The sequence below is a fragment of the Monodelphis domestica genome, chromosome 4 (assembly GCF_027887165.1).
Source record: "Monodelphis domestica isolate mMonDom1 chromosome 4, mMonDom1.pri, whole genome shotgun sequence".
Classification (NCBI taxonomy): Eukaryota; Metazoa; Chordata; class Mammalia; order Didelphimorphia; family Didelphidae; genus Monodelphis; species Monodelphis domestica.
Genome location: NC_077230.1, coordinates 439590149 through 439605157, shown reverse-complemented (window position 1 = coordinate 439605157; position 15009 = coordinate 439590149). Strand labels below are relative to the sequence as shown.

The 15009-nt window shown below is 45.4% G+C and overlaps 1 protein-coding gene across 2 annotated transcripts; it reads right to left on the bottom strand.

The window, feature by feature from the left end:
• Positions 1-458: 458 nt before the first annotated feature.
• LOC130458845 (Golgi-associated RAB2 interactor protein 5B-like) lies at positions 459-4274 on the bottom strand. 2 transcript variants are annotated; one of them, XM_056825797.1, is made up of 9 exons: positions 2934-4271; positions 2677-2840; positions 2320-2477; positions 2036-2249; positions 1929-1956; positions 1612-1846; positions 1405-1460; positions 1254-1318; positions 459-1168 (listed from the first exon to the last, which is right to left on the bottom strand). In XM_056825797.1, the coding sequence occupies exons 1-9, from the start codon at positions 3199-3201 to the stop codon at positions 536-538; spliced, it is 1821 nt and encodes a 606-aa protein (XP_056681775.1). In that variant the 5' UTR covers positions 3202-4271; the 3' UTR covers positions 459-535. The 2 variants fall into 2 exon arrangements, with proteins under 2 accessions (XP_056681775.1, XP_056681774.1); XM_056825796.1 differs by having other exon boundaries at positions 2677-4274.
• Positions 4275-15009: the final 10735 nt, after the last annotated feature.

Here is a 15009-nt window from a genome sequence, read left to right as displayed (position 1 = left end):
GGCCCAGCCTAAACAGAAGGGGTATTTAAGCCCTATTCCCTTCTCTCCCCTTCCTCTCTCTCTATATATCTCTAATTCCTTTCTTGCTCCTATTGTAATTAAACTCCAAAAAAGGCTGACGGCTCATTTGAGTTTTTCAATTAGGAATTACATAGCTGATTCCTTGGCAACCTTAAATTAATATATATCAGTCTTTTAAAGTGATTCCCTTGTAACAAGCCTGAGGTTGGCATGAGAAGCCTTATCTAGAAAGATCTTGGGTGAGTGATAAAACCAACTGACTGATTTATTCATTCATTCCTTTCTTACTTTCTCTCTTTTTCTATTGATTAATCAGTGTATTATAAATTAAATTTCTCTATAAAACCCAGTTGGCTTGGGCATATTCATAAATTGGGAATATATTCCCTGCCAACCATCTTATATTTATATAAAACCAAGTCACAGTAGAAAACATATTTCAGCGGTCATAATTGATATATATATTTCCCTTGCTCCCAAACATTTTAATTGTCAGTTATCACAGGGCAGGGGATTAGTTGGTGCAGGTGCAGACCACCTTCAGGCATTCTCGCCATGCTCTGGTGAGCCAGCTCTGTGGCTTCTTGATGGCTTTCCTCAGAGTCTTGACACTGGCGGAGGGCTCTGAGGCTTGGGTGGGCTCCGGCCTGTCCCTGGGTTTGTCCTTGGGCTGCTCTGTGGGGAACTTTTGGGGCTGTGGCTGCTCTTGGGGAAGCTGCAGCTTGTTGGTATTGCCCTGGTCTTGGGGGTCCTCTTGGGAGGGTGGCCTCTTTTGGGAGCCCTCTTGGGGCTGTGGCTGCTCTTGGGGGAGCTCTTGGGGCTGCGGCTGCTCTTGGGGAAGCTGAAGCCTGTTGGCATTGCCCAGCTCCCGGGGGTGCTCTTGGGAGGGTGGCCGCTCTTGGGGGCCCTCTTGGGGCTGTGGCTGCTCTTGGCGGTGCTCTTGGGGCTGTGGCTGCTCTTGGGGGCTCTCTTGGGGCTCGAATAGGTCACTGAGCATGGAGAAATCGGAGCTCTGCAGTGTCCCTGAGGAAGCCGAGCTCTTGGAAACCTCACGGGAGCCCAGCCAGGAGGACAAGGTCTGGACAAGAGCAGAGCACGACGGGGACCTGGAGGGCCCTGAAGAGGAAGTCTCCACTGGTGAGGCAGCCTGGCAAGGGCAGGGGGGAGGAGTCACGCCGGGCCTCTGGGCCGGGCCCAGCTGGCCTGACAGTCAGTCCCAGCCTCCCTAGTACCTTGGACCGGCTTAGAGTGCTGGAAATACGTCTGAAGAGGGTCCAGACAGTGATGCTCGGCTGCCCTGGGGGGATTCGGGACCGGGTTAGGCCTCTGGAAGAGCCCCGAGCCAGAGAGCAGGGGAGCAGGGGGGAGGGGGGCGTCCTTTACCTTCCACTTCCACTAGGCTCCCCGGGGTGCTCCTCCAGAAAAGTCTGGGCTCTGATCTAAGGAAGCAACCCACCACACTCTGGCCTGCTGGGTGTCCAGGACCAGCCCTCCCTCTCCTCCAGGCCCTTGTGCCCGCCCCCGCCCCCGCCCCCGCCCCTTCCTCCCCTCCCCTCCCCCCTCCCTCAGCATGCTCGGGGCCACGCCCACTTCCGCTCCTCTTCTTTCAGGACTGGGAGCTTCTGCTGGGACCCGAAGGGCATGGGGGCGGCTTCCGCTCTCAACATCACTTCCGGGAGGGCCGGGGTGGTCTGCTGGTCCATCAGTTGGGAGAGCTTCCCGGGGTTGTGCAGTCCTTTGTCCCCGGTCCAGCCCGGGCTCTCCTTGGTCCTCGGGACGGGGTACTGGGGCGGGAAGGCCACCTCCTTCCGTTTGGGGGGGGCCTCTGTGGAGGGACCAGAAGGGCCTCAGAAACCCAGAGCCAGGCGGAGGCGCCGGGGCAGGAGGCAGGAGGAGGGTTTTCTCACCCGCTGCGGACATCGGGGCGCTCTCGTCCTGGGGGAGAGGAAGAGTGGGGGTCACGGGCCGCCCGCGCCGCCTCCCGGCGTCAGAGGGGGCTCCGGGCGGCCCTCACCTGGGCGGCCTGCTCCTCGGGGCTCCGGGCCCAGGCCGGGATGGGCCCCTGCATCAGGAAGATCAGGAAGCGCCAGAGGTTGAACAGGAGGCAGCCCTCGGCCGGCTCGGCCACCAGCCTCAGGTAGAAACTGCGGCCGGAGGCCAGGTGGAGCTTCAGCCTCCATCCGGCCTCGCTGTGGACAAACAGGCGGACCAGGTGTGCCGGCAGCAGCCTGTGGGGAGCACGGGGTGAGCCGGGCCCGGCACAGAGAGGGGGCAGGCAGGGCCGGGCCGCCCGGTCACCTGGTGAGCTCCAGCCGCGGAGGCTGCTTCTTGCTTTGGACGGGCCGGGCCAGCAGGACGAGGTCCGGGAGCAGGAGCCCCGGGAAGGAGGAGGCCACCGCCATGGTCACCGGGTTCTCCTTCTTGTGCAGGAAGACAGGCTCCCCCTTGTTGGTGACCTGGGGAGGGCGGGGCGGGGCAGCCGGGAGCACCCTGACCTCCGCCTGCCGCCCCCCACCGCCCCTCCCCCCACCACCCCTGCCATCCCCCACAGCCCCCGCCCCCACAGCCCCCTGCCACCCCCTCACTGGCCCCCCGCCGCCTCCCAGCCCTCCTCCGTCCTCCCCCAGCCGGGCCCACCGGCCTGCCTGGGGTCACCTGGACAAAGTCGCTCTCAAACATGGCCGTGAACGGCCCGAGGGGCGGGTAGTTGCCCTCCGCCACGGCTCTCTGCAGCGGGCCAGGCTTGGGGAAGCACAGCGGGAAGGACAGTTCCGCTTCCACTTCCTCTTCCGGCAGGTGGAGCTCTCCGGGCAGAACAACTGCGAGCAGGGAGGAAGCAGGCCGGAGCTGGGGGCTGGCCAGCCCCTGCGGGCTCCCCTGCATCCCTGCAGCCCCCCAGGCCGGGGCCCCACCTGGTGAGGGTTTCCGGGGTTTCATTGGGCTCAGGGAGTCTCGGTGCGCCTGAAGATCAGGGCTCTGGGGTGGGGGTGGAGGGGGCTGCTGGAGGAGGGCCAGGATACTCTCTGCGGGGAGGGCAGACTGGCTATGGCTCTCTGGGACAGCTGAGCTAAGAAGGGGCAGCCTCCCAGGCGTAACACAGCCAGGAGGCCCCCATTGTGACCTCATGCATGGGTCAGGAGGGTCAGGGGGGGCCAGCTGGCAGCATTCCCTGGGTCCCATGCAAGGCAGGACAAGGAAGAAGGGGGCAGCACCCCGGAGGAAGGCCCTCTCCAGCCCCTGGCCACAAAGCGGGTGGGGAGGGTTTGGGGGGGCACCCGATCAGGAGGCACCCCGGGGCCTTTTCTGCAAAACTCAGAACCAAAGCCCAAGGCCCGCTGCTCAGCTAGCTCTGGAGAGGGAAGGACAGGCAGCCCCCATTCTAGGCAGGGGCTCTGGGGAAAGCTCTGAAGTCTTTGAGCAGGGCTGTAGCTTGAGGCTGTTGCAGTCTCCCCAGGCCCCCTTCAACTTTTCAGAGGAACCTCCAGGAGCCACCAGGGCCCCCTATAAAGGGACTCTGGAGAGCCGGGCCACAGGCTGTTGCTCTCCCTGAGGTGCCTTTGGCCCAGCATGATCTCCATGCTCTGGGCCTGACTCTCCCTGAGTGGTCCTGGACAGTGAGAGGGTTAGAGTGGATCTGGAGCCCTGGAACCCTCGGCTTACCCTAGAGGGGTGTGAACCTTAAACATTCTCAGGCCCTACTTCATGAGGTTGGGTTAAGACCATTCCCCATTTGGGCAGTGAAGGTACTTGATCAGGAATGTGAGAACTCTACTTCACCATCCTTAAGCAGGCCTTAGGGGGAGATAAAGTTGTAAACTCTTTGCTGAACAATGAAAAGCACTTAAACCCATACTTAGACTAAGACAAAAAGTTCTCAAGCTGTGCCTGTTTTTGGATCTAATACAAAAGGGGGCTAAGTACCTATAAGGGTCGGGCAACTTGTGAACTTACAAGGAGCAAAGAGGTGAGAAACTTACTCAGAAGTTTTCGGGTGTGAACTTAGTAAAAAATTTAAGCCTTCTTAGGTGTGAACTAAGAATGGTCTGTCCTTTGAAAAACGTCTACTGTGATTGGTAGATGGAAGAACTTAGGGGAGGTGACAGAGGACAAAATTCCCTTGAAAAAGGAGCTCAGAGACATTCAGAGACATTCAGATTCAGGATTGAGCTGGTGAAGTCAGCTGAGATGAAGCTGGCCTGGTGTCACTAGATTCCTTGCTTGAACAAATCTTGTGGTGAGTGATTAAGGACTGACTGATCTTTCTCTTAGGGCTTAAGGCCCGGGTTGGCCAGGGGTGCCCTGGGCCAGTCCATCCTTTTCTCATTATTTCCTTTTTCTCTCTTTCTTTAATTCCTCATTGTATGAATTAAAATCTCTATAAAACCCAGTTGAGTTGGGTATATTTCATAATTGGGAATATTTCCCTGGCAACCACCTTATATATTTGATTTTAAAACAAGAAACTGTCTTGAAACCATATTTTCTGCGGTCACAATTTACTCATCCACTCTTCTCTCTACAACAATTTATGTCTTCCACTATTTTAATCATTACAGTTTATGGCTGACCACGAGGTTGGTGAGAAAACCCTCAAAAAGTTTCTGTGAAATCTTTTTCCTTTCTCTCTTTGCTTTATTACTTGCCCTATCAGTCAGTTTTGTTTTCTTTTTTAACTTGGCTTCAAAAATACAGCTGCAAGAAAGGGTGAGTACAAAATCTTTTTGATTCTCCTTAAATTAAGCTGTTGTAGATCTTAGCAACAGGGCCCTAAGGTCCTGGCTAGCAACTGCCTAAATTAGAACTAGAAAAACTTGGGGAAGCTTTTGGCCTTGTCCTTTTTCCCAAGTGTTTACTTTAGAAATATGTGGTTACAGCCAGTTCACAACATACTTAACAACTGGCTATTCAGCTCCATGACCAAGCTTGTAAAATTCGCATTCTTTGTCTCTCTGAAATTTCTCATACCATGGGACTTATGGCAAAATATAATCAACACAGTATTCCCCCTTGGGATTTTGATTGTTAAAGCTGTAATAGTGTATTTCCTTAAAAAACCCACTTCTCAGTCAAACCAACCGAATGTTGCTTCTACTACTCAACAAAATGCAGAACTAAATACTCGGCTTGAGCTTATAGAGGAAAGTCAGGGAGAGATTGTAGCTTTCATGAGAAACATTAAAAGAGAGTTAAGAACATTATCAGAATAATCTCTGTCCCAACTTGCTCTGGACATTAACCCTCCTAGCCAACCCACTGCTCCTCCTGCTAACTCTACCTTAGAACCCTCTGCTCTTGACCAACCCACCCCTCCCCCTGCCCCACCGGCCTCAGAAAACCCTACTTCTAACCAACTCACTCCTCCCACTGCTCATGCTTCTGACCTCACACCCTCAACTCTAAGTACACACCCCACCCACGCTTCCGACATTACACAATCCACTCTAAGTTCACACTCTACCCATACTTCTGATCCTAATGCCTCCACTTTACACCTTACTGATTCCTCCAAACCTAATACCTCTGTATCCTTTCACACTTCTCCCTTGGCTCCTCCTTCCCACCCTGCTCAATTCAATTCTCAGATCCTTCCTACCTCTGATGTTTCTGGCACTATGGGACAACAACAAACCCTCTCCCTTAGTGTGCCCGAATCTTCTATTTCTCATACTTACCCCACTGAGAATGGAGCTCGAAGCCTAGAAACAGGAGTACCAAATAATTCAGATAGATTATTTCCTTTAAGGGAAGTACCCACTTTTAATAAAAATGGAAACTTGATATCTGTAAGACATCATACACCTTTTAGACCTGAGGACTTAAATAAATTGAAGGAAGATATGCCATCATTTGAGGAAGAACCAATATTAATTATAAAATAATTAGAGAACATATTCAGAACTTTTGACCCCACTTGGATGGATGTTGAGAATTTATTAGAAGCATTTTTGACAAAGAGAGAGAAAAATAATATCATCTCTCTGGCTAATAAAAAACGAGGTAAAAAAAGTACATTAATAGCCAACTGAAGATCCACATTGGAACCCCAATGTTGAACTAGATCACACAAAACTAAACCAGGCCAGAGAAGCACTACTGACAGCCATGAGAGTTTGCTCTGATAGACCTTAAAAAATGGTCAAAATTTGAAAGAACCCGACAAGATATTGATGAAACACCCTCCCAGTTTATGGACAGTCTTATTGACGTAGGGAATACATACTTGGACCTTGATTTATCCGGAGAAAGAGACATTAGACAAATACGTAGGCAATTCGTTGAGAATTGTTGTTCAGTGGTAAAAGACTACTTTAAAACTAGCTGTCCTAATTGGGACTCTATGAACCTTGAAGAGTTGAGGAGAGTAGCAACCTATGTTTATAAAGGTCGTGTAAAAAGACCTGAGGAAGGCAATACGTTAGTGGAAGATTTAAAGAAAGAAATTGAAATGTTAAAGAGACAATTGAAAAAAAAAAGGGAGAGACCCCAGCCCCTTTGTGGGAATTCACAAATAAATCAGTAACCTGCCACTTCTGTGAGAAGAAGAGCCACAAAATGATGGAATGTAGAACCTTCCTTAAGATGATTGGAAGGAATACACAGTTTAATAACAACTTCATGTAGCATTCCAAGCATATTCACATCGATGAAGTTTAAATGATTGTATGATTACTGTGTCTTTAGACACAAGGTAATACTCTGATAATTATGAGTGGAATCTTGACCCGGCCACAGGGCTGTTGCCTAAGACAAACTCATGAGCATTTTGGCTCGGAGTCGAAAGTGCGGGTTGATATGTACACACCCATAAAGGTGTCACCTTCACCTCACCATCCAATCTGAATTATCTATGCTTTGTATCGTGATTGCTAAGTGCTTGCAAGTGCTACCCACTCACAGCCTGCAATAAAAACAGAAGGCGGCCCCATGAATTTTCTCTTGGATCTTCACTCTGCTCTAGGAACCTCTCTCTCTCTCTCTCTCTCTCTCTCTCTCTCTCTCTCTCTCTCTCTCTCTCTCTCTTGTAATGGGGAAATTAGGTCTCTGGGAGAGGGTTATAATATTGTAATGGCTAAAATGTGGCTACAGGATTTATGTAATATTGAACAATGGCCGCCAAGGAATTTACTTATGAAATTCCTAAAATGAACACTCAAGTCAGAATGGAGTTTATGGAGGTTTAATCACAACGGGAGTAGGGAAAAGGAGAGGGAGAGAAGGAGAGAAGAGAAAAGGGAAAAGGGGCTACTCAACCTCTGACCAAGGTAGAGGGAGTTTAGGCCTAAAGGCCCAGGTGGAAAGAACCAGTCCTTAACTCACGTGACCGATCTGAAGGAAAGCTGTCTGCGGGCGTCCTCTCTCTCCAAGCTCCTAACACCAACTCCCCTCTAGCTCTCTCCACAGGAAGTTCCGCGAATTCCAGAGGCTGTTCCCTACCTCACTTCCTGTGTCTCACAAATCCAATGGTTGGCTCTAGCTTGGCTTAGGACAGCCCAGGTGGGCAGTTAATTATTTCTGATTAGTCATTGACTAGCGCATGCCCGTGTAGGTGGGTGTGCACAATTTTTGGGTGCTAGACCAAGATGGAGACTTTTAAAATTCACAATCCCCCCTGATGATGATTGGGAGACTAGTCTCCCCAATTGATCACTAAACATAAGCATACTGCACCCCAAAAATTTCTAACTATAAGTGTATACAAATTTTTTTCACTAAGAGGACAATTATAATAGTTGTAAATATGGGGAAATAGAGGAGAGAGAAAGACAGCAAAAACCAATGTTTTGCTGGGCGCATTGACAAAAGCCAATTAGGGGGCAGTCCCCTTTGGCATAAGAGTGTACATTCAAAAATGTTCAATCAACCACACCCCAAGGTTCATTCTGGATCTTCCTGTAGTGAAAAGGTTTAGATATCTTTCTGCAAACAGTTCATTCTCTGGATTCAGTTAGTTAGCAAGCTTCTTCTCTGAAGATTTCTCTCGAACAAAATTTAAATCTTGGATTTTATGAAATACAATCCCCCCTGAAGAAAGTGTTGAAAAAAACACTGAGTCCAGCTGAGGATTCAAGTTTTAGTTGTGGGGGTGTGTGAGTTAATTCAAAAGAAAAACAAAAAAATATGAAAATAAAATCAAAAATCAAAATCAAAAGAAGAAAAAGGGAAAAAATTAAGGGAAAAATATATAAACCCTTTTTATATGCATATTTATATTAAAGAAGAATTCAAATTCAGTATCAAAATTCAAAAAAAAATCTATGTATACAAAATTTGAGAAAGCAAGAATAAAAAAAAATTTTTTTTTTTAAATTTTTCCACAGGCCCCTGTATTAGGGTCCAGTTAAGTAATTTCTAATCCCACAAGTCTGTAGGACAGAATGTAGCATATTTTACTTCCCCATTTGCAGCCAAGGCTACAGGAAGTTGCCATACTATAGGAGAGAAAAAAGAGGACCAGATTTTTTTTTTTTTTAAGTATCTAGGGAAGTGTCATTCCCTCGTCTGATTTTACCTTCGTTCTCAGGGATGGATGGAGCCAGGACGGTAGCCAACCTTAGGTACTTGTCTGTAGGTACTTTCACGAAGAGTGTGGATACAGGGAAGGCCTACATCTTAACGTCTGTCAAGTGTCGCAACCCCGAGTCTCACACTAGGTTCAAGTCCTTAGTATTGGCTTAGAAATGCATTAATCCTACCTGGATTGGTCTTTTGATTTTTAGACCTGTGAGCTCTTTTGGCATTATCCAGGTTATCTCTGTGCTCCTTGTTTGATCTCATTCCTAGAATCAGACACAAACATTAATCATAGTCCCACAACAATTATCAATAACTGGCAGGTTCCCATAGTCTAAAGCTGTTTGGGTGCGTATTAATAATAACAGCAAGTATATATATTTAAACTAATATTGTAGAATAAAAATTAATATTGATCATATGTACCTTAAGTACATAGAAATGAGAAAAAGGGAAAAAAATAAAATAATGTAAAAATAATAATAATAATAAAATAAGGAAAAGAGAAAAAAAAGGAAAAAAGGAAAAAAACTAAATTTAGGAATTCAATGTGTCAAAAGCAGAATAAAACATTTCCACTTGTCAATGGGTAGTTATCTCCAATGCATGTATAGGATAGAGTCAATCAGTCTCAACAGAAGATGCTCTCTTTACATGAGAACAGTGAATCCAAGAGTCCTTTTCTCCAACCTTTATAGATGTTGGAGTAGTTAACAATATTTGGAATGGTCCTTCCCATGAAGGTTCAGTTGCTCCAGTACGCTTGAAATTCTTTATATACACGTTGTCTCCTGGGTTCAGGTCGTGAAGTGAGAAGTCTAGTGGTCCAGCTTGTACTGCAGCTCCGGATTCATGTAGCTCACGCAGTTTGTGCTGTAATTCCTGTATATAGGAAGCAATAGTAATATCTCCCCCTAATAGCGATGTATAAGCCGGGGAGAAAGGCTTAGCCTGTATAGGCGGATGTCCAAAAAGCATCTCAAATGGTGAAATATGTAAGTCTCCTCTAGGCCTGCTTCTAAGATAAAATAGGGCCAGAGGGAGAATTTCAGGCCATTTTAAATGGGTCTCAGTGCATAATTTTCCAATCATAGTTTTAAGTTCTTTGTTCATCCTCTCAACTTGGCCTGAACTCTGGGGGTGATATGGAACATGGAATTTGGGAGTTATTCCCAAGCAAGAATATATTTGATTTAAAACAGAATCGGTAAAATGACTCCCTCTATCGGAGTCAATACGTGCTGGTAGGCCAAAGCGAGGAATAATTTCTTTTAAAAGCACCTTAGCAACAAAAGCTGCTGTGGCTCGGGCTGTAGGAAATGCTTCTGGCCATCTGGTCAGTTGGTCTGCTATGACCAAACAAAATTTATATTGTCCAGCCTTTGGCATCGTTATAAAATCTATCTGCAGGTGCTCAAAAGGTGTGTAAGCCAGAGGACGTCCACCAAAGGCTTTACCACGAAAGGCATGTTGGTTATATGCCTGGCAGGTAGGGCAGGATGAACACACTTTAGAGGCTATGGTAGTTATACCAGGGGCTATCCATACTCTCTTAACAGAGTCCACGATGCCCTGGGTGCCAAAATGACCATTATTATGAACAGATTGGCAAATTTGGTGATAGAAACTTCTAGGGAGCAGGGGTTTTCCTTCAGATGACACCCATACTCCATTAATCTGTTTTGCTTTAAATTTTTGTTTCCATTTTTCCACTTCCTTTTCATTATAGGAGAGTGATAAATTTAAATTATCAGTGGTTGTTAATGTTAAAATTAATCCAGGTCCTTCTATGGCTGCTAGTTTTGCAGCGGCATCTGCTCGGTCATTTCCTCTAGAGACAGGGTCAGAGCCACCTGTATGGGCAGAGCAATGAACTACAGCTAAGGCTTTAGGCAGTTTGAGAGCAGAAAGAACTTCATTAATAATTTCTGCATTAGCTATGGATTTTCCAGCTGAGGTTAAAAATCCTCTTTGGAGCCATAGCATCCCGACTGAGTGACAAATGCCAAAAGCATATCTAGAATCCGTATAAATTGTTGCCTTTTTATCCTTGGCAATTATACAGGCATGTTTCAGAGCTATGAGCTCTGCTCCTTGAGCGCTAATGTTAGAAGGTAGTGAAGCTGACCATTCAGTGGCAAATTCTGAGACTACGGCAGCTCCAGTGTAACGTATGCCATCCCTCATAAAAGAGGAACCATCGGTAAATAAGATCAGATCTGCATTGTCTAAGGGAGTGTCCAAGAGATTATCTCGAGGCTTTTCTGCCATGGACACTAATGTTTCACAGTTATGTAATGGTTCTCCTGAAGTAGGTAAATCTGGAAGCAAGGTGGCAGGGTTAAGAGTTGAACAGCGTTTCAAGGTAATATTTTCACTATTTAATAAGGTTATTTCATACCTTGTAATTCTCTGATCCGAGAATGCCTGTGTTCTATGTTTTACCAATAATGCTTCAATCTCATGTGGGCACATTATTGTTAATGGACATCCCAATACTAAATCAACGGTTTTTGTTACTAGTAAGGCTGTAGCAGCTACTCCTCTAAGGCATGGTGGTGCTCCTGCTGCTACTGGGTCTAGTTGGGCTGAATAATAAGCAATTGGACGCTGAGAAGGTCCCAAAGTCTGAGTTAAAACACCAGAGGCTACTCCTCTTCGTTCATGTACATACAAAGTAAATGGCTTGTTGTAATCTGGGATGCCTAGAGCAGGGGCAGATAAGATAGCCTTTTTTAGCTCTGATAGAACTGACAGGTGTTCAGGCTCTAATTTGAGGGGTTCAGGGACTGCATCCCTTGTTAGTGCTATAAGAGGTTTAGTAATTTCCCCATAACAAGGAATCCATTGTCTGCAAAACCCTGTTGCTCCCAGAATTGCTCTTAACTGTTTTTTAGTAGTAGGAGCACTCAATTTTTGAATATTCTCAATTCGCTTGGGAGAAATAGAGCGGGCACCAGCTGTCAGAATGAACCCCAAATATTCTACTTTGGGGAGACACCACTGGACTTTGTCCTTCGAGATCTTATGACCTCTTTTGTGCAATTCCAAAAGAAGGTGTTTGCTATCTTCTTGACATGTTTTTGCATCTGTTGAAGCCAAGAGTAGATCATCTACATATTTGATTAATTTGCTATTTTTAAATGTTATATTGTCTGTGTCTTGGCTCAAAATTTGCTCAAATAAGCTCGGACTTTCAACATAACCCTGTGGCAGCCGACACCAGGTATAATGTGAGCCCTTCCAGGTGAAGGCAAAAATATGTCTGGAGTTTTCATGTATTGGTATGGAAAAAAAGGCTGAACACAAGTCTACTACTGTAAAGTATGTAGCTGTGCTAGGAATAGATGAAATAATAGTATGTATGTTAGAAACTACGGAGTGTCTTTTTATAACGTGATTATTTACTGCCCTTAGATCCTGTATAAATCTATAGATGTGCTTGCCATCGGGCCCTTTTTTTGGTTTTTTAATTGGTAGGATGGGCGTGTTGTATTCAGATTTGCAAGGGATTATTATTCCCTGTTCTATTAATGAGTTAATAACTGGTGTAATACCCTCAATTGCCTCCTTTGAGAGGGGATACTGAGGGATAGAAGGAGGTGGGCTAGATTTAGTTTTTATCTGCACAGGAACAGCAGATTTAAGTAATCCTACATCAGAAGAAGATGTGGCCCAAAGAGACTCAGGTATATCTTTAGGTATTTCGAAAATGGAAGGCTCTTTTGCGTCCTGGTTTTCCGAGAGAAGTACAGGGAGTAATTTTAAAGATTCCTCTGGTACTTCTAATGATAATGAGCCATCTGGGGAGCAGGTTATTGTGGCTCTGAGTTTGCATAGAAGGTCCCTCCCCAGCAAATTTAAAGGGGAGTCAGGCATCAAAAGGAAAGAGTGTTGTACCTCTAGGGGTCCTACAGACACTATTCTAGGAGGAAGTCTTTTAACTCTTTGGGTTATTCCTGATACTCCCATTACATTCTCTGAGCCAATAGAATAACATTGTAAATCAGGTTTTCTCTTTAATACAGACCAGGAAGCTCCGGTGTCTAATAGACAATCATAATAGGTGTTACCCACCTTTAAGGTAACATGGGGTTCATTAGTATGGGGAGGGCAGTGGATAGGGACAACGGGTAGTAGGACATCAGGGTCCGGGAAATCAAAGGTTGTATCCTCTGATTCCTGTGCCCCAGCCCCCCCCGGGCACCATCATTGTTTTTGGGATATTCCTTGGGCACCCCCCTGAAGGGCACCTCTCTGAGGGTCATTAGTACCTCGAGTAGTTTTTGGACGAGCGCCATTTCTCATATATTGTTGAGTATTATCATTAAAATTTTCTTCAATTTGAGCATTGTCATTAATTTCCCAATTCCTATTTCTATAGTTCTGGTTTCTAAAGTTCTTATTTCTATATTCATTATAGTTATTATTTCTAAAACTATTATTAAACTGTGTATTCCTTCCAAACATCTTAAGAAAGGTTCTACATTCCATCATTTTGTGGCCCTTCTTCTCACAGAAGTGGCAAGTAATGGATTGATAATTGGATTTCTGGAGAGGGGCAATTGTCGTTGGTTCATTATCATGCCCACTTTCTAATTTAGTTATCCTATCTATTAAATATTTCATTTTTTTCTTCATTTCCTCCATGTCATCATTATTTTCTATCTCCTTTTCTTCGTTTCCCTTTAAAACATATATAGCTGTTTTTCGCAATTCTTCAAGGTCCATATCTGACCATCTTGGGCATTGTGTTTTGAAGTAATTTTTAATTGCTTTGCAAGAATTGTTTACAAAGATTCTTCTAACTTGTCTTATACTACTCTCTTTAGTTAAGTCCCAATCTAAGTATCTGTCCCCAAACTCGATAATTCTGTCCATAAATCTGGAGGGGGTTTCTTCGGCCTTTTGCTTAATTTTTTCCAGTTCCATCCACTTATCTGTATTGTCTGCACATTCCTTCATGGACGTGAGGATGGCCTCTCTACAACGGTATAGTTGTAGATAATCATCAGGATTGTTATAGTCCCATTCGGGATCCTGAGATGGCCAATGTGCTGCATTACGCCCCCTGGTTTTGTTGACATGAGCAATTATTTTATTTTTTTCACGTTCACTTAAAAAAGCCTGTAGTAAGCTCTCAACGTCCTTGTAAGACGGATTATACTGAAAAAATATGTCTCCCATCTTTTTTGTTACTAGAAAAGGATCTTGTTCATATGTGGGGATATTTCGTGTAAATTCATTTATTTCTTGGGGAGTAAACGGTATCCTATGTCTTAAAGTCACCACATCCCCGTTTCGTCCTATTTCAGGTACTTCTCTTAGAGGAAACAGGCCTCTAGTTGAATTTTGCACCTGTGGGTCAGTTTGACAAGAACGGGTTTCTCTAGGAGGACAAGATTTCTCTTGCATTGGAATTTGGTTTTCTGTAGGAGAAGGAACATGAGAAGCTGGGATTGCAGGGGGAGGGTTTTGGGGATTAAATTCAGACAAGATTTGCACTGTACGAGAGAAGCAGTCTGTTAACTGGGCTATAGGGAGGGTGCTTTCCATCTCTATTTCAGGGAAGGAAATTTCCTCATTCAAAGGTTCAGAAACAGGTCTGTTTCTGGTAGAGTGGTTGTTTTCCACTTGATCTTGTAAGAGACTTTTTAGATCTTCTAATTGGGCTTGCATTTTATCCTCAATTTTTTTTATTTTTTCATCTCTAAATATAGTATTGAGGATTACAAAAATGACAGTACCTATTAATATAAAAATTTGGAGGTATCCTTCATTCCTCAATGCCCCTCCTTCAGCTGCCGTATAATTGTCAAAGAATATAGTAGTCATTTTTATATGTATATTTTGTAATTTCACAAAGCAAGTGGGGAGCAGGGCAAAGCAGCAAACTTTCCACAGGCTTTTTCTTTTTACAGTAGGTGGCTCTGAGATACAGGCTAAGGGCCTATTGTATTGTAAATTCTCCTTCTTTACAAAGTGTATGTGGGTGGGTCCCAGCAATCTTCTTTGGCCCTCAGGCTAAAGCCTCTAGGACCATGTGCTATCTTCCTTGAGCAAAGCCCACTTAAATTTTTAAGACTAGAAAGGCCTGGAAACAGAGAAAAAAAATGGGTTTTAAGTTAGCTCCTTAGCTGTATTCAGCTGTTTTTTGCGGGCTAGGAGCTCCTAAGAGCTCCTTCTCCTGAGGTTCCTCGTTGCTTAGTTGATTAGGTAAGCCTGGCCTGCCTCTCTCTACTGAGCCACCTCCTTAAAGTAAAAGGAGACGGAAATGAGAGACAAAGAGGAGAAGGAAAAAAAAAATCCTGTTGACCCCAATTTAACTTAAGGGGTAAAGGGAAAAGAGAAAAGGTGTTTTATACTCACCTGTTCTGGCAGCTGTGTCTTTAAGCCAAGGTATTTGGTAACAGGGCTGACGGAGTGAGCAATAAGTGGGTTGAAAAGGCAAGAAAATTCAGGAAATTTATTGAGGTT

Coding starts and splice junctions, on each gene's coding strand:
- LOC130458845 (XM_056825796.1), bottom strand. CDS start 3,201: ATGGGACCCAGGGAATGCTGCCAGCTGGCCCCCCCTGACCCTCCTGAC. Junction 2,478..2,676: donor TTGAGAGCGACTTTGTCCAG/GTGACCCCAGGC, acceptor CGCCCTCCCCAG/GTCACCAACAAGGGGGAGCC. Junction 1,957..2,035: donor CCGAGGAGCAGGCCGCCCAG/GTGAGGGCCGCC, acceptor CCTCTCCCCCAG/GACGAGAGCGCCCCGATGTC.